General features: G+C 38.4%; 1 protein-coding gene across 1 annotated transcript in view; it reads left to right on the top strand.

The window, feature by feature from the left end:
- The first annotated feature begins 669 nt into the window (after nt 1-669).
- The window catches only part of mib2 (MIB E3 ubiquitin protein ligase 2), a 103,663-nt gene continuing 82,388 nt past the window's right edge, over nt 670-21,944 (top strand). The window contains exon 1 of the mRNA XM_073818744.1: nt 670-929. Coding sequence (XP_073674845.1) covers nt 917-929 — 13 coding nt within the window. The 5' untranslated portion in view covers nt 670-916. The remainder of the gene's footprint in view (nt 930-21,944) is intronic.

Genomic DNA, 21,944 nt, shown 5'->3' with positions numbered 1-21,944 from the left:
CAGATGCCAAATATTGTCAATGCAAAGCTTATTTATTCCGCTTTTTTGTCGTCCAGGGTCACATAAGGCAATGTTGGGAATAATTTAAAACTGACAGACAGACATAGATGAATAGATAGACATGTAAGTAAAAACAAATTATCGTTAAATGCAGGCTTGAAGTAAAGCGTCACTGAAAATTAACTTTCGGACCATCGAAAATGTCTGTAAAAGCTTAAAATAATAAAATGCACATCAAGATTGGTGTAGCATATGAAGCGACAACAAGATGGCTCACGAGGACCATAGTAAGGAGCGCAATCTCAGCGATTAGCACATGCGCACTGCTTCAATTCGAGAGATCACTCATTAAGTATGTTAAGGTGCACCAAAAGGTCTACGCACGCTGCTTCTTAAAGACACTCATTTAAAACAAGAACATTACTTTAATGAGTCAGCAGAGATGTACCCCGCGAGCATTTACAAATCCAACTACGGCGAAGGACTACCTCGTGAATATTAATGAGCGTTGCTTGGTAACCTTCCTGGAGCGTCACCTCATTAATATTCAGGAGGCAATGCTTCGCCGTAGTAGGGTTCGTGAATGTGCATAGAGCGCAGGGAAGCGGCAGCGGTGACGCCGCGGAGCGTGGGCGTGTCCAGCCGAACCCACTGCTGCTAGCTCAACTAGCGCGCTTCTGTTTTGATTTCCGTCTGCTGAAACGATGATGTATCGTTGCTTTCTTTCGTCTGGGATTATCTGAAAACGCGCCGTGCTGACGCTTCGCGGAAGGTTCGTGAAGCTCCGGGCTGATGGATGTTCAGTGACGCGCGCTGACACATGCGCGTCCTTCGCAGCGCAGCGCTGGAATAATCGCCCGTAAGCCTGTATAAGCACATTAATCGGTGGGCCGGTGAAGTTTTCGCGGAAGCATTAATGTTGTCGACAGGTAAGCGTGCACTGCATGACACGAGCCGATCCACGCGCTCAGCTGCGTGCGTGTTTGGGGCGATGTCGGTTCACATAACGGCTGTTACATGGGGGTGTCGCGGCCGTGGACCCTGTTTACTATCTTTTGTTTGAATATTCATATTCATTTGCATGTTTTGCTTCTGAAGGGATTCATTAAACACATACCTATTGATTATGTCCCACACGCTCAGCCAATAAACAATCAATACAGTCGGTAAATGAGTGTGTGCTACAAGAGCAGGCGTGTGTGTCACTGCTAATAATAAACACAAGACAATATGTGCAAACAAACGCAGTTGTATTTACAGAATTAATATGTACTTTCAATATTTATTGTAAATTGTTTATTTGTGCAGCGCACGGCGATGGTTTACAGAAAGTACGGTTGTGGTACCATGGTGTAGAGACGGTAATAACATGGTAATTTCACATATGTTACCCTTGACAACAAAACCGGTCATAAGGGTGATTTCTTCTCCTGAATCATCTGAAATAAGCTTTCCATTAATGTATGGTTTGTTAGAATAGAACAATATTTGAAAATCTGCAATCTGAGGGTGCAAAAAAAATCTTAAATAATGAGAAAATCGCCTTTAAAGTTGTTCTTAGCAATGCATATCACTAATCAAAAATTACATTTTACACAAAAGAAAAATCGATCCTTTTGACTCAGTGTTGCTACAAATATACTCATGCTACTTTAGACTGGTTTTGTGCTCCAGGGTCACATATTTTATGGAACTACATGATTGAATTCACTTAATACTCCAAGTAATACCATGGTACATGTGCAAAAGACATGATTTTATAAAGAGACAATGGTGCTTATCATTGTTTATTATAAAGCTTGTGTGTGAATATCTTACATAAAGTGCAGTAGAGTGGCATCAGATGGGCGTGACGTGGTACAGTGAACCTAGATACTGAAATAGATTAGATACCTGAAAGTGGGCAAAGCCAAAAACCTTGCTATTACAATGGCACAACGCCAAAAACATGGTGATATCAGGGTAGCTTTTATATGGACATTTGTTTAATTTTGATTTGAAAAGACAGCAGTTTTATTTCTAAGGTCAGCGAGGCCGTTTTTTCATTGGTCAGCTAACAAAGAAGTTGACGAATCAGAGACATTTAATATGTGCCAATGTGATGCAGATTCAGTCCTGTGACAACATTTCTGTGCCCTTCACTGAGCGTTTGCATTAGTTGTATACAGACCTTTCATTTCTGTTTTGCATCCTCCTAACATTTCGTTTTACATTGAAAATATGTAGTGGGTGTGTTTGTGTGAGTACACCAGCGAAGGTGTGAATAACCCTTGGTTGAGCTGTGTTATTTTGCAACATGTTTTCCGTTGGCCATAAAGTGGTGACCCAACACAGTAAAATAATTGTTTATCAAGCAAAATGTTGACTAAACATTTCAATGTACTATTATTGCTATGAACTGCATGGACCCAACAATATGCAAAATAACAGAGGGATTAGCAAGAGGAAACGGTTTTTAGTATGTTCTCCCATATCCAGGAGGTTTTATCATCATTCACACAGTGAACTGGGTCATATTTTACAGCCCATCACAGGGCCTTCTGTGAGTCAGAGTTGTTCCCACAGCAGACTAACGCTGCCTTTGACCATCGCAGGTCGACTCAAAGTCTGCATTTTCTCTAAGCGTAGTGTTGGTGACTCAGTGATGAAAGTCGTAATTCAACTGAACAGCTCCATTAGTGATTCTGTCAGTGTTTTTAGAAAAGCGTCCCTCCAAATGTATAAATCTATTATGTAAACAGAAACCATACTGGGGTCGTTTGCCAAAACCGTCATTGGCCAATTATAAAGCTAATTCACACTGTACTGACAGATGCAAACAGATGCATGTCCAATCAGCGTGTTACTTGGTGTTGGTCAGTGCTTGTTTTTGCTGATTGAACATGTTGAATTGGTGTTTGTTGGGTCATGGAGTGTCTGAGACATAAGATACTGTAATCTGGTGGCTGTCAGTGTGGTCTTCGTCTGTTGGTTTAATGTGAATTCGCCTGTAGTTGAGACTTTTGCCATTCAGTGTTTTGCGTTCACAGTAGGGCTGTTTTTGTAATCGAGTAATCTGATAGTTATAATTCATTTATTTTGTAGTAATAAAAGTGAACAATAGCCTTTAAAATGACTTAAAATACATATATAATAGCAGTAAGGCAATGCACTTGAGGGGAGACACTGCAGGCAAAAGACTAGTGGAAAGAAAACTTCCAAAAGGCTGTTTTCTCAAAATGAGTTTTTTCTCCTACACTGAGCCATAAATCTCCAATTCAGCAGCACTTACACACACTAAACTTTAAATTTTTATTCCTGTCTATATCCTGACGGTTTTTAAAGACGGGTTTGTTCATATATAATTAGCTTGATTTTATGCAACATTTAATTCCCCAAACAATTGTAAAATAAAAATATAGTTTTCTGTCTGTTCTAAGTTTATTCTGAATTAAAAAAATAAACAATCATTTTTAAACTGACTTCATCCAGTGTTTAGATTTTTGTACTATATTCGCGCATATTTCATTAAATAATGTCTCATTTGCATATTTAAACCTAACATTTTAGAACACTTGTAATACAAAAAATGTTTGCAATTATCAAAGTAATCAGTCAACTGAGTAAGTAAGGTGATAACTATTAGTTATTTTTTTTACCCTGTTCACCTGCAGTGTCTCACCTTAAAATAAAGTATCAAAAGCAAGAAATCATATGGTTTTATTAAACAACACTGTTAAAAATACATAATGTACTATAAATACTAACAAATACCTGCAGAGGCCTGATGATTGCTCTTACACATTACTGTGCAATCTAATCCATGTTTAATATGAACTAAACAACATTTAATTCAAATGTCCACTTAATCTTTAATATTTTCTATTAAATTATGATAGAAGAGCTACAGCCACTGTAATTTCTTAAATATGTGGACATCAAAACTCAAAGGGAGGGTTCAAACTTTTGGTTTGAAATTGCAATAAACAGTTAGCATAATGAGAAAGATAATCAGGTATTTTCTTGTGTTTGCGTAGGTTTATAAATGATTTGCCTTACAAATCTGACGAAATGGTGCGCGTTGCGTTCCCAGATGAACGTTATAATAAACCCAAACTCTCAACAACATGCAGAGATGGAGTTGGAGACGCTCCACACATGTAACGTTAAATGATAACAGTTTGTGTAGCAGCATTTACTGTGAACAGAACCGCTCTGAGATGCACGTACGTAACCTACATGCATGTAAATAATTAAAGCGCATATATTAAACCTGTTTTGCGTTATTTATTTAATTGAAAAGTTGCCATTGTAAATTCTTAATAGATGGGTTTTAGATGGTTTTACATGGGTTTAATATGTGGAATGCGCCACCTCTGGTATTTTGCCGATTACTCGATACGGGTAAAATGAATCGAGGATTTTTTCAAATCAAATACTCAAATAGAATCAAGGAATTGTTGCAGCCCTAGTTCAGAGTAGTTGCAAACAGAATAGTAGAGTTGTGAGGTTGAACTCCAGCTCTCACCCTATGATTAGCCGCATAGTTTCTCGTTAGTATGACATGTTGACGTAAATAGATCTTTACCCAAGTAAGCAAGTGTGCCAATGTGCTTTAGTATCCTGTAAGAGAAAACAGGCTTTTTGAATCAGACATCTGAAAATAAAGCAAAAGAACAGAAGACCAAGGTTGTCTCCTGATTCCATGTTTGATGTTTACAGTATTAATCTAACATGAATTTGAATCGGAAGTAAGTTTTCCACCACACGTGTGGCATCATTAGCGACGGTTCTATTGTTGAACCAATGTGGTTTGAATGACGAACATGCAACAAAGTTGCTAAAAGTTCAGGAAACAGTGTTGACTAGCTAGTTAATTTCTCCAGTGATGCATCATACTGTGACAGTTAAGCAAAAAGTTACAGTATTTTATGGGAAATTACCCCATGTTTGGTAAATGCTCATTGCACAGAAACAGTTCTTGGTTTATTTCATGTTGGACGCAAAAAAAATTCCCAACCAATTTTGCCCAATTCATTAAAAAAACACCAAATTGGAGTCATTCATTATGAATCAGACTACACTAGTTGTGCAATGTTTTCAGTGCTGCATGCAACCAGCGAGAAAGGAAGGTCTATTTATTGTTGTAGTATTAATTTGTGGTGCTCTCTTTCCGCATGTCTTTTCTTTGCAGATCATTGCTAAATGCATTTGTCATCAGACATTTTTGTCTCGGTAGCACCCTGGCTTAATTGGGTTCATGGTTACAGGCAAGCATTTGAGGTAAAAAAGGAACTGGCTTTTCCAGTCCAGAGCTGCCTTTTCTGTGGTGGAGATGCTCTGAATGGCTCTAGGATGGCCCAGGAGCCATGTGGGTGTAAACGGGGCCCCAGGCCCTGAGATGGTCAGTGGATGATTGGATGGGTAAAGCAGATTGTGAATATCTGCTGCATCACTCATCAGCTGTTAATAGGAGTTCTGCAGCAGGAGCGTGTCTGAGGAAGCGTCTGTGACAAGCTGCCACTCAGCATTCTTTCTTTTGTTATGGACACCCACAGCAGCTAGGTTTTGACAAGCGTCACAGCCACATGACAAAACAGTTCACCTAAAAATGAAGCTTGTCCCCATGTAACCTTTGCACAGAAGCAACAATCGATTGTTTTGGTGTGCTTTCTCCAAAAACGTTCAATAATGCTCTTATGTGAGGTCAGCGGGCAGCACGTCGATGTCTTTTGTGACACTTTGAACATGTTTTGAGCACATGAGTGTCTACACTACTGAATGTGTTTTGAATGTGTGAATGGATTGAAGAAAATGCAGGGCCCGTGTAATTCCAGACCACAGTGACTTTCTTTAGTAGAGATTGTTCGATATATTGATTTACCGATATTTTTCCCAATGTTTAAGCATTTTACCAGAATCTGATATTGGTTTTGTAATATCGCATTCACAATAAACTGTCAAGTCCTATATGCTCATGAAGTCGCTTTTATTTTGCCGTTCATTTACCGGGTCGATGCTCAGAAATGCTCCAGCATGGCCACCGCATTTAACTTTTACCAAGATTCACTTGTGGGTCATTCCGTGTCAACTCAACCAGAGGTCCACGGCTCAAAGTTTTGATTTTGCTAATATATATTCTGAAGAAAGATAGACATGTATAGTTATGAAAGCCAAAATATTAAATGTCACGGATGAATATTTACTGAGTAATCCACTATTTTGTAAAGGAAGGTAAATTTTCATCTTAGATTCAGAGTCAAGTTACAGGGGGGTAAAAATAACTTTAGAAAAATGGCAGCATCATTATTTTAATTTTACACAGAGATTGGTAGCTCTATTAGTGAAATCTGTTGACTTTAGCAATCTTTGTTGTTATGTCCCAATGGTGACCATTCAAAAATGGGGAAACAGCATTTTTTTTCTCCAAAATTTGCATGCCTGTAACTCAAGAAGTATTAAAGATATTTGAATGGCCTTTTACATATTGGGGTTTAACAAACTTTCCTTTAAGTATCTTAATCTTTAATGCCCTATATGAGATTCGGTTCCTGAGTTATTGAAATTTAAACATGGCTCCAGGAGTAAATCGTTAAAATGTACACATTTTCAGTGGTCAAAAACAAAATGTGGGTCATTTTGAAAAAATATGATTCTTCTTTTCTTTTAAAGAGGAATGTCTGAAGAACAAATAATGTTACAACTAGAGATGTTTCATTTATTTTTGTCAAGACAACTGCATTGAACATACCAGTCTGAGTACCATAAATACTCTTTTTCCAAAGTTTGAGTGCCTATAACTCAAGAAGTGTTAAAGATATCACAATATGATTTTAGATTCTAGTTCTTCATAAACTTTTCTTTTGGAATCTTAATTTTCAGTGCCCTACATCATTCAGTTCCAGAGATATGAGGATCTTAATGAGTCTCCATGTCCAGATTGTTGAATGTTACCCATTTTCACTAGTGGAAAACCAATTTATAACAGTAAATAAATATCGGTTCTAGTGTTGTCACGATACTGGAATTTCTAACTTCGATACGATACCTTGAAAAATATCGATTTTCGATACCACAGAGAAAAAAAAACTACCACAATCTTAAATGGGTAAGCTTCTTTTTTTAATTTAAAGATAAATATAACAAGTCTTGAACATGACAATGAGGTATGTATGAACACTGCTACTGCCTTGTTCTTAGCTTCATTTGAGTTTGCTTCTTACTTTCTTTGCTGTTCAAATACAACTGGGAGTGCAGGTTATAAACTTTTGTTTTCTTTTTAGACCACACTTTTAAAATGAATCTAACTAATCTTAGAACTTAAGTTAATGGTAATAGATATTTGTTAACATTAGTTAACATGAATGAACAATGAAAAATACTTCCAAAACATTTATTAATCTTAGTTAAAAGTTAATTTAAACCATAATTCACTAATACATGAACTAATTAAAATCCAAAATTCTATCTGTTAATATTTTTATTGGACCAGAGCTAACATGATCCATTGAATTTTTATTACCTACCGTTATCAAAGATTAAAATATACTGTAACAAGTGCATTGCCCATCGTTCATAAATGCTGGTTAATACATGAACATTATTTGACGAGCAGATTTTAATGCCGGATCCATGCATGCAAACGTGCGTGCGTCACACGCGAAAACAATGCTCAGTTGCTCACTGGATAGACATTAAGACAAATTGCAGAATTTAAGTAAGCTTTTTTTAAATAAAGTTAAATAAGCGCAGTTTATATTCGACCACAGTTAAAGTATTTACTCGTCTAAGATTCCTCAATCAGATTATATTAACGAACTACGGTAAAAAAAAACGAGACAACACTCATATCAGCAACAATACTACGCAATCTTATTTAATGATTCAGTAATCTTAAAATGAGAACAGTTACCAACCTCTCTCAATTCTTTATATAGATCCGGGTGTCTTTCAGGTGCTTGTTAGCGCCTTTTGTTAGCACTGCTCTGTAGCAACTCTTACATATTGGCTTGTTTGTGTACTTCGGCTTTCCATGTTCATTTGCTTCATATCCAAAATAATTCCAGATAGCACTCCTGCTGCTTTATCAAACAAAGCCGGTCGTGGGGGCGCCGCACTCGCCTTTCTATTCGCTTCACTTATGCTGAATGAGCGAATGAGACGAGACCGGCACTGCGGGATACTTCGGGAAATTAGTATTGGTACCGTTCAGATATTTCAGTATCGATATTTATCGGAATATCGATATTTTTGACAACACTAATCGGTTCTGCATGTCGGTTATCGGGCACATACACAGACAAATAATTGGTATTGGTTATGAAAAAAAAATATGGGTTGATCACAATATGTAAGCTGTCAAAGCTGTTTCAGTCACTATGCACTGAAAACCTTGCCTTCAGCTGTAGCTGTTAAATCTCTCAATGACTTCTTTCCTATCGGCTCATGAGCCCCACATCCGTACTGTGTTGTTGTGTTCAGATTTAATGATGGCAATGTGTTGATGTTTGGTTTACATACTGGAGCCAACACACAAACCCTGGTAAATCAGCTGAATGAAGAAGAGGATTGTGCATGTAGCAGAGAATGATTTGATGTAGGAGTCTAGAATGACATCTGTGCAATGAGATTGGTGACTAGAGTAACTACAGATGGTTCAGTAATATTAGGCTTGTATTCTGCAGCTATATTCGGGATATGACGAGATGTCTCAGAAACCCAGCGAATGACTCTTAGTCAGCAATACCTCCACACTTGCTGGTGGAAACTTGGACTAGTGGAAGGCTTCTGATAGTTTTCCATATTTTTATATATTGAAAATATCACACTGACTTCATTTTTATATGATTTTTAGTCTATGCTTATAAGAGAAGGGATTTTGCTGTCTGTACCACGAACAAAAGACAAGCAACAGGGTGATAGGGCCTTTGCAGTAGTTGCCCCTAAGTTATGGAATATGCTACCACTTTATATGAGGTCTGCTCCTACTTTAGGCTCTTTGAAAAGCCTTTTGAAAATTCACTTACTTCGTATGTCCTCTCTAAGTGAAGAGGGATGAGCTCTTTTTAATCTATGTTTTATTATGTGGATTTTATTGTGGTGTTGTTCTATTGTGTTTTTTATTTTATTTTAGAAATGCTTGTACAGCACTTTGGTACAACTTCTCGTTGTTGGAATAGTGCTTTCTAAATAAATTGAACTGAAACTGAAAATGTAATGTGCCTTAGTTATGCTTAAAGCTAATCGTCTAACTTCCCAGTTTGATTTCAGCAAGCATCATATGAGTCTGATTTTAGCCTCACGTCAGTGCTGGTTTATGCGTAGCGCGCATGTGATCCGATATATCTGCACAGTACAAGAGTTTATTTGTTCTAAGAAATTGAAGTTGTTACACTTGTTTATGGTTTAATTGGTGGGATGTTTGAAGATTGTGAAGGGTTTTGAAACGTACGTCACCATAGCCCCTTCTGTAGTGTTTTTTTAATGCAAACTTCTGTTGCGTTTATGACATGCAATGCATGCAAAGTATCCAAAAATGAAAAATTATTTACTCACCTGCATTCAGAAACAAAGAAAAAACCTGAGAGAGACATAGTTTCTTTAGTGGAACGCAAAGGGTGAATTGTTTTTTGGAATTCATCTTCTGGTTGTTCTTTCATGTAATAAAAGTAAATGAGGGCTTTATCTGTAAAGCGCTTAAATGTCAACAAATCAGCAGCAGATTCTCATCAGAGTGGTTCATGTGTCTAATTACAGTGTCCTGAAGTCTGAAGTCATTCGGGACGGATTTGCCACAGTGTGAGAGTAAGGAAGTCATAACAGATCTGTTCATTTTGGGTGAGTTATTCTTTAGTAACACCCATTGCTGATAGTATAGAGCAAGTCTGCTTTTCCTGATGCTGTCAGTGGAAATCAAGTGTTCCAGTGTGTGCAGAGAGGAGAGGAAAACCAGACTGACTTGAGATATAAACCAAAAGATGGTCTTCCTAAAAAAAGTGGCCTGTTTACATTGGCGAGGCTACATGAAGGCCAGGGTGGCAGGGGTCTGCTTCGTCATAGCTTCTGGAATGAAATCACCTGGAAATAATGAGAAAAGTAAAACAAATCAATAGCATGTTTTCATGTTATGTTTGCAGGATATGAAGATGTTTTATCATAGGTTAAGGAAATGGGCTACACTTTATAATAATCTTGAAATTACAGAGTGAACGTCCATCCTTTCAAAAATAGCTTACAGATCTGATCACTCTCAAAGGCTGTTATGCTGTGTAATGTGAGAGTATGTCTAATAGGTCTTTTTAATTTTATTCTGGAGGTGCTGCGGTTATGCGTTCTGTTTGGTGCTCTTTATTAGATCTGACATTTCATTGAGTCCTGTCAGGTCCAGCCACGGGCTAGTGATGTGCTCAGAACCACTCGGCTTGTACATGACTGAGCAGTATTTAATTTATATAGATTAAGACTAACATTATGTACTGTATACTGATATATTTTGCATTTCATTTTCATCCAATTGCATGTTGTTATTCCTTTATAGTTGTAGAATTTTCAACCTAAATTGAATATTTCAGCTAAATAATATTAATAATATGTGACACATGCACGTGTGCTGCCGCTCATTCAATGATGTCAGTGAAGTTTAACAGAGACCTGCTTTCTGTCAAGAAGAGCCTTTATCCAAAATGGAAATACTCGTGTGAATTTGTAACATTTACAGATAAGGACATATCAGTAGCGTGTAGGTTTTGGATTTCAGCACATGCATTTGTCAAAGCACATGTGCACAGTAAAACATATGCTGTCAATTCGAGTACTCGATTTAAAAAAATCCTTGACTGCAAATTGCCTGTGTCGAGTAACTGGGAAAATACCGGAAGTGGCACATTTCACAGACGAGAATCCATGAAACACATTATTAGACCGTTTTCCAGGGCTGCATGAAACCAATTTAAAAATCATCATAAAGCATATGAGAAAGCCTCATGAATTTAAAATAAAAGCTTAAACCCTCACTTTGAGTTTACATGTTTTGATGTCCACATATCTGAAATTGCAGTGGCTGTGGCATTTCTGTCATAAAGAAATGGCCCAATATTAAATACAGTAGTCAACATTTGAAGCGGATCAAAGTTGTCCTAAAACAAGAACGGGTATTGTTTTGGTTTTAGGACAACTTTGATTGAAAGGTTTTGATTCACTTCAAATGTTGACTGCTGTATTAAGTGAATATTTGAATTAAATATTGCTTTGCCAATATTAAGCACGGTTTAGATCGCGCAGTAAAGTGTAAAAACAATTTAAAACATTAGCTCTATTATTATGTATTTTATACGGTATGTATTTTAACAGTTTTATTCAATAAAACCATATGATTACTTGCTTTTGATACTTTACTGAACTAATTATTATTGCCCTTATTGTTATCATGTATGTATTTAAGTAATTTTAACATCTATTGTTCACCTAGGTCTATTTTTATTACCACAAAAAATAAAATAAAAATTATCCAATTACTCGATTAATCGTCAGAATAATCAACCAATTACTCGATTGCCAAAATAATTGTTAGTGACAGCTGTAGTTTGAAGCAAATCATGTAAAGTGTTCTTGTGTTTTGGTCAACTTGGACTGTGTATTTTTTAACCCTTTTATTAAATTTTTTTTTTCACAGTCCCAATTAAAGGAATAGTTCACCCCAAAATGAAAATATGCTTACCCTCAGGACACCCAAGATTAGGATGAGTTTGTTTGTTCATCAGATTTGTAGAAATGTGTCATTCCATCACTGTCTAACCAATGGATCCTCTGCAGTCAATGGGTGCCGTCAGAATGAGAGTCATTCTGAGTTATATATATATATATATAAAATAAAAAGAATGAGAGTCCAAACAGCTGATAAAAACATCACAATAATCCACAAGTAATCCACATCACTCCAGTCCATCAGTTAACATCTTGAAAAGACAAAAGCTGAAACAAATTCATCATTAGGATGTTTAACTTAAATACAAGTCCATAATTCATAATAACGCTTCCTCCAGGAAAAAAAAGGGGTCTGGTCTGAATCAGGAAAGAAATCTGCGCAGATCAAGCACCGTTTACAAACCAGAACAGCTCTAAACAAGTATGCGGCTAGATTTTGATGTGACAGACAAACAGGACTTTTTCACTGGATTTGTTTCTTACAAACATGTGGATTATTATGTTGTTTTATCAGCTGTTTGGACTCTCATTCTGACGGCACCCATTCACCGCTGAGGATCCATTGGTGAGACAGTGATGGAGTGACACATTTATGCAAATCTGATGAAGAAACAAACTCATCCTAATCTTGGATGGCCCAAGGATGAGCACATTTTAATTTCTGGTTGAGCTTCTCTTTGAAATGTGATCTTTAGAGCAGCTTAACCTCTAGATCTGTGTTCTTGTTTTCCTCTCTGGGTTTTGAAGTCGTCTTCAGCCTTCATTCATCATTGGCGGCTCCGCTACGGCTCAGCTCACGTGGATGCGTGTGTTTATATTGCGATCCCGCCTAATGCAGCTGCGTGTAGATTTATTAGCGCAGGATATGAATACACGAGTGAGTCTTCCAGCGGCCCCAGGCTGAAGATGGGACTGGCGGCAGGTGTTTGTTCGCACCAGCATCTGTCTCGCATCAATCCAGATGCGCCTCCCCTGCTGACTTTTAAGTGCTTGTGCAGTGCAGTGTACATGGACGTAGTTATTACAGCAACCAACATGTGTGTGTTTGTGAGTGAGTGATCAGCCAAAGTCTCAATAGCCTCTTCCCTGTCCCGTGTGAGATAATCTGTGCTGATAAGGCACACGAAGGACTAAATGCTGGCCGCATCCTGTAGCAGCACATGGGTTCCTGGTAAGCGCTCGCTGTGGGCCATTCTGATTGGCTCAGCAGTATTGCCTGCAGTGTCTGACACGCTGCCCGCCCCGTGCCGCCACTCCAGCGTGGCCTGGGACAGCCACAGACGTCCAGCGATCAAGACGCTCCTGTGATGCCCACCGTCTTTGTCTGCTTTCGCTCGCTTCTCAGACTGAGCCGGCTCGTGCTGTAGGTGCTGGAGAGCGTGGGATGGGCTGTTTTTGGACCGGTGCCGTCCATTGTGTTGTAAGATGTCTGCAGGACTTCATGGGCTTTTGATTGTTCTGACACGTGGAGCATTGCAACGCAAACCTATCAGCAGGTAACGAAGACAACTAAACAGAGGCCTGCTGATGAGATTACATGCCTGTTTATGTGTACTTTAGCATTTGTTGCCTTTCTTTGGGTTGTTTGTATTATCATTTTAGCTTATATTTAGCTTATAGGTTTTGTGCATGTTTTCACTCCTGAAGAATGTAGAAATTGTTGTACTCTTTATAGTAGCAGATTTGTTGCATTGCAATGTTATTTTCTTGTTTTAAGTGGAGACGCTGCAGGTTTTTGTGTTTTTTCAGACTAGTGGAAAGAAAACATCCAAAAGACACTGTTAAGAGTTTGTTTTATAGCACTTTATCTATTCGTGTCAATAGATTTAATTTACAATACATATTTTTAAAGGCCAAGAGTTTTTTCTCCTACACTGAGCCATAAATCTCCACTTCAGCAGCACTTACACACACCACACTTTACATTTGTATTCCCATCTATATCCTGAAGGTTTTTACAGAGGGATTTGTTCATATATAATTTGCTTGATTTTATACAACATTTTATTCCCCAAAAGATTGTGAAAAATATATTGTTTTCTGTCTGTTCTAATTTTTTTTCTGAATTATGGAGTGACGAAATGAGACACCCAAAATCCCCTCTGTAAAAACATTTGACTCTAATATGTCAAAAAAAAATTGACAAGAATTATAAAACTGACTTCCTCCAGTGTTTAGATTTTTGCACTGGAAATGTATGCAAATTAGTACAGATTTCATTAAATAATGGCTCATTTGCATATTTAAACCTAATATTTTAGAAAACTTGTAATACAAAAAATGTTTGCAATTACCAATGTAATCAATCAACTCGGTATGTGAGGTGATAACTATTAGTTAATTTGAATTAAATGTTTAAATGCTAAAGTATTTAACATTATGATCGATTTAAGCAGGTTGAATAAAAATCATTACTGCAGTTCAGTAAAAATGACTGTACTACAGTAATGAGAAGTCAATGACAGACACCGCTAAGAATAATGAGAACTGAACATCTAACAAAACATCTGGATGCATTACGGTAATGAGAATTGGAGAAAATGTGCTTCGTTTTGATGAAAACAATGTCATAATGCTGAAGTTGCATTAGTGTTCAGTTTCTTCACTTTTAAAAAATGCTGAGTTAAACCAACCCCGTCATGGGTTATTTGGCAACCCAGTGCTGGGGAACTACTGGACAGAAACAGAACACATGCTGGGTTATTTTGAAACTGAACAGTATTTATATCATTATTTACCTCTGATCCACTGCAACTGTATCAAGCGTGTTCACAACAGCCGGCGTGTTACCAGAATCAGGATAAACACAAGCAATTACCATTTTGAGTAAGTCAGCTGATGTTTAAAATGATTATAACGCTGATCTAAAATGAACTGGAAATTAAAAATCGCATGCAGAATTATAGAGGCGACAGCAACAATCAAAAGATGAACATTTATTATTAAGCAAGAACACCCATGGATAAAAATATAAGACATTGAATTTATTTGGATGAATATAGCATAGTTTACAAAATTGCATACATTTAAACTCATTTAATAAGTATTTTAGAAAAAGACTTGGAACATTTAAAAGTAGCATTTGAATTGAAGTGTATTCAGCCATTCTCTAAAACCACTTTTCACCAAAATAGTGCTAATAGTGAAATCTAAGCCGGTGATGGGCTGCTGTTCGTCGTTGCCTCACGTTTCGCTCGTAGCCGAAAGATGTCATGACTGACTACATAACCTGCCCATTAAAAAAACTACTAAGATTAGAGAACATATTTTAACATCAAATTAAATTTAATCCAGTATTATAATGAATAAAATCAATTTGTTATGTAAGGCATATGGCGTTTCCATCATGCGAAACAACTGCTGCTGACTGACATCTCGTTCTTGTATGTTGCTTTGCATAAAAAAATAAGTAATTTACAGCACAGTAAAGACTTTACTTTATAAATGAAATAAAATGTATACAAGCCTTTATTTTGCTGAAGAAGTGCACCAAATCAGTGGCACTGTGAACCGCTTTCTCTTGTAACGTCAGAGGAAGCAAAAAGCCAGCACTTTGACTGGCTCAACCCAGCGGTTAGGTAAAAAAAAAAAAAAAAATAAATAACCCAAAAAAAATGACCCAGCAGCTTAGTTACAGAAAAACTACCCAGCACCTGGGTAACAAATATTATAACCCATATAAACACTTATAAATAACCTAATAAAATGACCCAACAAGCTGAACCCAGCATTTGGGCTAAAAAAATAACCCAGCATTTTTTGAGTGTAAGTCTAATTGTTATTTGTGGACATGTTTGTGTTCATTAACCCTAAAAGGGGCAACATATCCTGGGGGATACAAACATTTGAGAGGCTGTGAGGAAACCATTTCTTGGTTTCATGTTGAAGGGGTGTTTTGTTGTGAATATTTAGAAATATTGACTTTGTTCATACATTCTTTGTTTAGCTCATTTTTAGAAAGTGAAATCTTTTTGTAATCTTGACAAAACATATTGTTGGAAAGGTCTGACAGGGAAAGTGTCAGTGATTTTTAAAGTGATTTTGTGACAGAGAGACAGTGATTGATTTTTTTAATAGAAAACTGCGTTAAAAAAAATTCATTAGAGTGGTTCTTTTTGGTATGATGTCCAAACAAAAACTCACAGGAACCACAATTTTTGTGATGTCAACTTCAAATGGTTAGACATATGGCTTTGACTTTATAGCAATATGAGTAACAAGTGTTGTATTTTCAGTGAATGTATAAGGGGCAATGTATCCTGGGGATACAAACATTAAAATCAAAAATAAGAGTCAAATTTTGAAAGAAAATATGAAATTGTATAGTGAGTCCCAATTTTCTGGTATCTCTTTATGGTTCTGCCCTTTTTAGGGTTCAATCATGATCAAGGGACTGCACATCTTTCTAGTAAAAGAATCAGCTCAGACTGAAGGAGCGTCTGGTTGTGTTGCTGTCATTCTCATCTTATTATCAGTGTGATGAGCAGATTATAATAGGACGATGATGGAGTTGCACGTGCCATCCTAATCTGACCTTTCTTACACAACACTGAGCTTTAAATACACACACAGACAAGAGTTCAACTTTTTATTTTATTTTTGAAGCTTTAGAAATGATTCATGCTGAAAGTATAAACTCAGCTGGTTTAACATAGCCATTGCATGTTACTGTATTCTTGACCACATTTATGCAATACTTACAGTTTTGCAACACTTGTGACACAGATCTGCACTGCATTTTCATTTTCGGTTTACTTTCTTTTGGAAAAATTGAAATACATTTTTTTTTTAATGAAATGGCTCTTAGATTATCCAAAATAAATGGATACATATAAAGAGAGACTGCAGTTTACATGGATCTGAGACACGCTGTCAATCTCCACAGACAGTCATTCAGTTTTTAAAACCACAGAATTTTTTAATAGTAATGCCCTTATGACAGAAGTTTATGTGGCATTGCACTGATAAAAACATTAAATGTACGCATTTGAAACAAAGACAAGATTTAATTTCATTTATGCATGTTAAAAAATAATGTAGAGACTGTTGACAAACCCCACCTACAGGATTTACGCTGATAAATATTTAGTTACACTCTTAAGAATAAAGGTGCTTCACGATGCCACAGAAGAACCTTTTTGTCTAAATGCTTCCATAAAGAACCTTTAACATCTGAAGAACCTTTATGTCTCACTAAAGGTTCTCCAGATTATAAAAAGGCAAGAAAGAGATGGTTCTTTAAAGAACCTTTGACTGGATGGTTCTTTGGTTCCTCTATGGCATCGCTTGAAGAACCTTTTGAAGCGCTTTTATTTTTAAGAGTGTATTTTGTATATAAATATTGACCCAACCACTAAAAGAATGAGATAAAAAAGAAAAATTACAACTAGATAACGAATTTTTATACCTTGCTTTTAAACCTTTCTCTTCTTCCACAGACAGACAGCAACACTTCAGCCGTGTTGAACCGGCCCATTTAGTGTTTATCTTATCCCATTTCAGTCAAAAAAAGTTGTCACTATTTTAGGAAATGCAACCGCTGTGCTATCTTCTAAAGCTGTTCAGTAACAGCCCTGTGTCTAAACACGTTTTAAACAGCAGCATTGTGGAGATCCGTGCAGGGAAATGTGCCTGTCGTGTTTGTTCTGCTCTAGAATCTGCTGCCAGAGAGCGTTTGAGTCTCTGAGTTCCCAATAAGAGCAAAGTTCACCCCAAAACAAACAGCTGTGAACAGCTGAGAGCGAGGCGAGCGCTGAAGCGAGGCGGCGAGGATGATTCGAAGCGCTCTGAAACGTATCGTCCGTAAGTACTTTGTTGCGTTTGTTCTGCTTTAACTCTTTGTAATCGCATTCTGTTGCTCCAGGTGTTTTGGAGCAAAGACGACATGACACTGTGTTTGTTTGACAAGGTTTATTGGGTGTCCTGGCTTTCTTGGCATCCAACGCGTAATACGTTCACAGCATTGGCTGTTATGCAAACTCAGTTTACATGGCTGGATCTATTAAGTGAGAGTTTGATCAGCCGCAGTTCTCAGAAGCGGAGCCGTCGGTGGAGTGCAGTCACACAGTACAGTGCTAACGCTCGCTGTCAGTTGGCTGGACGTTTGGTCGACTGTGTTTCACGAGGAATGGATGTGATTTGGCCGCTCCTCGAGGGTTGATGTAATCCCCCTTCAGTCTGCTGTTTATCCTGGATGAGTATTGATTTATCTTCTCTCTCCTCTCCTTCTTTAAACTGCGGGTCACCATGTGTGTCTGATGAAAGCCAGCTCCAGCCCGTTCTGTCGGAGGTGCGCTGGGGAACAGATTTGGTTGAACTTTAACAAACCAAAGTACGACTCGTGTCGCTCTAGAGCAGGAGTTCTCAACTCTGGCCCTCGAGGTCCATTTTCCTGCAGAGTTTAGCTCCAACCCTAATCAAACACACCTGGACAAGCTAATCAAGCTCTTCATCATTACTAGAAAGTTACAGGCAGGTGAGTTTGATCAAGGTAGGAGGTAAACTCTACAGGAAAGTGGACCTCGAGGGCCAGAGTTGAGAGCCTCTGCTCTAGAGCAAATATATGGGCAGCTGACGTGACGTGTCATCATGCCGTTTCTCGTTTCTTTGATGTATTCATCTGGATGGACAGTAAAATTAAATCGCGTTGCATTTTTCTAACTTTTTTTATTTATTTTCACAAACTTTTTATCAAGTAAAATGTGTTTTGTATTTTATTCCTGTGATGTGTCTTTTCTCATGAACTGTGAAATACACAAGCTTGAAACAAATGACACAAGTTGAAATATATTGTAATTATGAACAGGGGAGCCCATAATAAGTTGGGAAAATAAGTTGCTCATTACTGTGTTTTATGTGTTTTGTCTCATATGTATATATGACATACCACACGATATCACACGGTGAGCAAGAGCAATATTACACAACAGGGGTGGGAATCTTCAGGCACTTCACAATCCAATCCGATTCCAAAATGATGATTCCAAAATTATGATTTTTAATCGACTGACAGCCCGTTTTTATATAGTGTTATTGTCACAACAACACAGGGATGAGACCAGAGACAGAGATGAGGTGGAAATCAAACAGGAGTTTTATTGACAAGTGAGCAATGATAATGCTTATCTGAGTGTCTGTGGGAGAGTAAATGGTTAGATAGAGTCCGTAGGGGAAATGCGATGAGTAGTCCAGGGAAGCAACCAGAAAAATCCGGCCAGTAGAACGAGGAGAGGTCTGAAGCTAACATCAGGGTATGAACGGTGGACGAGACAAAGGGGAACTGAATGCAGGAGTCTTTTATAGGGCGGGGCTGAGTGAGTGCAGGTGATTAGATTTCAGGTGATTGGGAATGGGTGTGGCTTGCTTCAGGTGACGTGACTGGTGTAGATGGCTGTGGTGAATGCCTGACATTACCCCTCCTCCATGGGTGGCTCCCTCCTCTGGGCGTCGGCAAATCTTTTGTGGCGATTGACTGCCCTCTGGAGATGATGGTGAGCTGAGTCCCACACTCTCTCGCTTACTCTGAACCAGTAGTCGACAGCTGGAACGTCCGAGGGTTCCTCCATCCAGGGAAACAGCGGAGGCTGATAACCGAGTACGCACTGGAAAGGTGTTAAGCTGGTGGTATCTTGGCGGAAAGAGGTCTGTGCGTACTCGGCCCACGGGAGGAACCTGCTCCAGCTGTACTGATCTTCTTGGCAGTAAGACCGGAGGTAACGCCCGAGCTCTTAGATCTTCCTCTCAGTCTGGCCATTAGTCTGTGGATAGTAACCAGAAGACAGGTTAACAGAGACACCAAGTAATTTGAAGAAGGCTTTCCAGACGTGAGATGAACCGAGGACCCCGGTCCGATACGATCTCTTCAGGTTAGGGTTGTGCCGATAGACGATAATATCGTGTATCGACGATAGTCAGAGATATCGCCTGTTGCTGATGCCTTTGACGATAGTTAGACGATTATTATTATTATCCGTCAACAAAGAGCTTAACTTTAGCAATGCAGCACAGAGAGTCTGTTCTAGGTTGCTTCAGAAACTTGCCGCGGTATAAACACACGCATAGAGAGGCCACAGCGCCTTAATGCACCTCGTGCAGTGAAAATGGGAGATTTACATCATACAGTACGGTGATAGATTAACTGATTCTGAAGGGAGTGTTATATTATATTAGCATTGCAGTCATTAGGATAACAGAGGTAGTAAAACCTGGTTCAGGCTGAATTAATTACGATGTTTCATAATCAGACTGTATATAGTAAACATAAACATTCATCTCAGTAACGTCTATAGGCGTAATAGAATTACGATGCGATCAGATGGCGCTAAACATACGCACGTGAATTACACGCGCATCACCGCATTCAATATGAACTGAACTACAACATCACCTGATGACAACGGTCAGACATTCAGCGGTAACATTATTGCAACATAACGGGTTAAGAAAGATTCATTCATTTACATTCTGGCACATTTACAACTCACTCACTGACGATAGCAGAGAATGAAACCGAAAGTAACTTGAACAAATACAGTCAGCGCTCTGTACACGTAAAAATTAATCATATGACAAAAGAAAGTCTACCTTAGGTTTAAACGAATAAGGAATTTAGTACATAGATAATTAATTAAATTAGCACGATATTATCGTGTATCGGCGATCTCTCAGGCTGACGATAGGGCGATCTGAAAATTGAGCATATCGCCCAACACTACTTCAGGTATACCAAAGTTGTGAAAGACATGTTGGAACAGATGTTCAGCGATTTCCATTGCTGTCGGAAGTCCCTTTAATGGGATTAGTTTGCAAGCCTTGGAAAATCTGTCCACAGTCACTAGGATACAGGTGTTACCTTCAGAGTTAGGGAGATCCGTGACAAAGTCAACTCCAATATGGGACCAGGTCCTCTGTGGTATGGGAAGGGGAACCAGCTTTGCTGCAGGCAGATGACGAGGAGTGTTAGACATGGCACAGACTGAGCAGCTCTGGACGTACCTGGTGATATCACGGTGCATACTGGGCCACCAGTACTGAGCCTGGAAAAGCGAGAGGGTCCGTCTGGGTCTGGATGTCTAGAGGAGCGGTGCAGAGGATGGACTTGAGTTGCTGGAATGCTTAGTGGGCCGCAGGGCTCCAGGAGAGATGTTTAGGTTTGCCTCGCAGAAGGGAGGTCAACGCAGCTGTGATCATGCTGTAGTTCTTGATGAAGCGATGATAGAAGTTTGAGAAACCTAGGAAACGTTGTAGTTCCTTCACAGTGTGGTGTGGGCCATTCCTGTATGGCGTGAACATTATTGTTTCTCTGCGCTGCCTTTCTGAAATGTGGTAATTTTTGCAAAGCTCATCATTCTGAAAAGTGCTCTGTGCTCTGATTGGCCGAATGCCTCGAGCGTGTGATGGAAATGTGACGGAAATGTGACCCTTACCATGTTGTGATGCCGTGTCCTGGCGCGATGAGACAAAAACCCATTATAAATGAGGTATTTGTTGCATTCAGTGAGGTTGCGTTGCATTTGCATTTGTGATCCTGGAAACGACAAATAACAAGCACTACTCTACACTGCTCAAAACTCGCGTTTGAATAACCAGTAGCAAATTCTTTAAATATGAAAACGTACTTACAAGCTGTGAGTCAGAAGCAATAGACTGTCCTTGCAAAGTTGTAATTGCCCCACTTTATAGTGTGCACAGCCAGTATTGTAGTCTACTTTCATAGGTTCAGGAAACAGTCGGATATTTGCGTTGTACTGTTCCGGAACAGTGTTGTAAATACAACTTAACCACTGATTTCTAGTTGTGTACTCATTTGGAAGGCCAAACAAAGTAGTTTTGCTTTCACAAGGAAACATACAGCGTCTCCACAGCGACGCTGTATGCAACAATACTACAGCAAAATCAAAAGTTATGCCTTACATTTGAGTGCTGTTATGCAAATCTTTCCACACCGTGACGAAGACTTTTAGAAAGAATATCTCTTTGAGTTTGAGACTCTTTGCAACTTTACAGATCTTATAAATGCACAAAGAGCTTGTAACACTCCAAAGACAAAGGAAAACATGAAATCGCATCATATGACCCCTCTTTACACTGAAAAGCTTATGTGCACCCCTGATTATGAAATTCCTGTCTGGTTAATGAATTTACATATTGGCCAAAAAGTGTAAAAGCTTTGTACAGTTTTGTCACTATTTGGGAGGTCATGTGGAGTGACTCTAAAAATCCGCTTCTTATCAGGCAATCTTTTGGGATCCTTAAAAGTGCTT

This window comes from Garra rufa, chromosome 15 (assembly GCF_049309525.1).
Source record: "Garra rufa chromosome 15, GarRuf1.0, whole genome shotgun sequence".
Lineage (NCBI taxonomy): Eukaryota > Metazoa > Chordata > Actinopteri > Cypriniformes > Cyprinidae > Garra > Garra rufa.
This window is presented reverse-complemented; position numbering and strand designations above follow the sequence as displayed.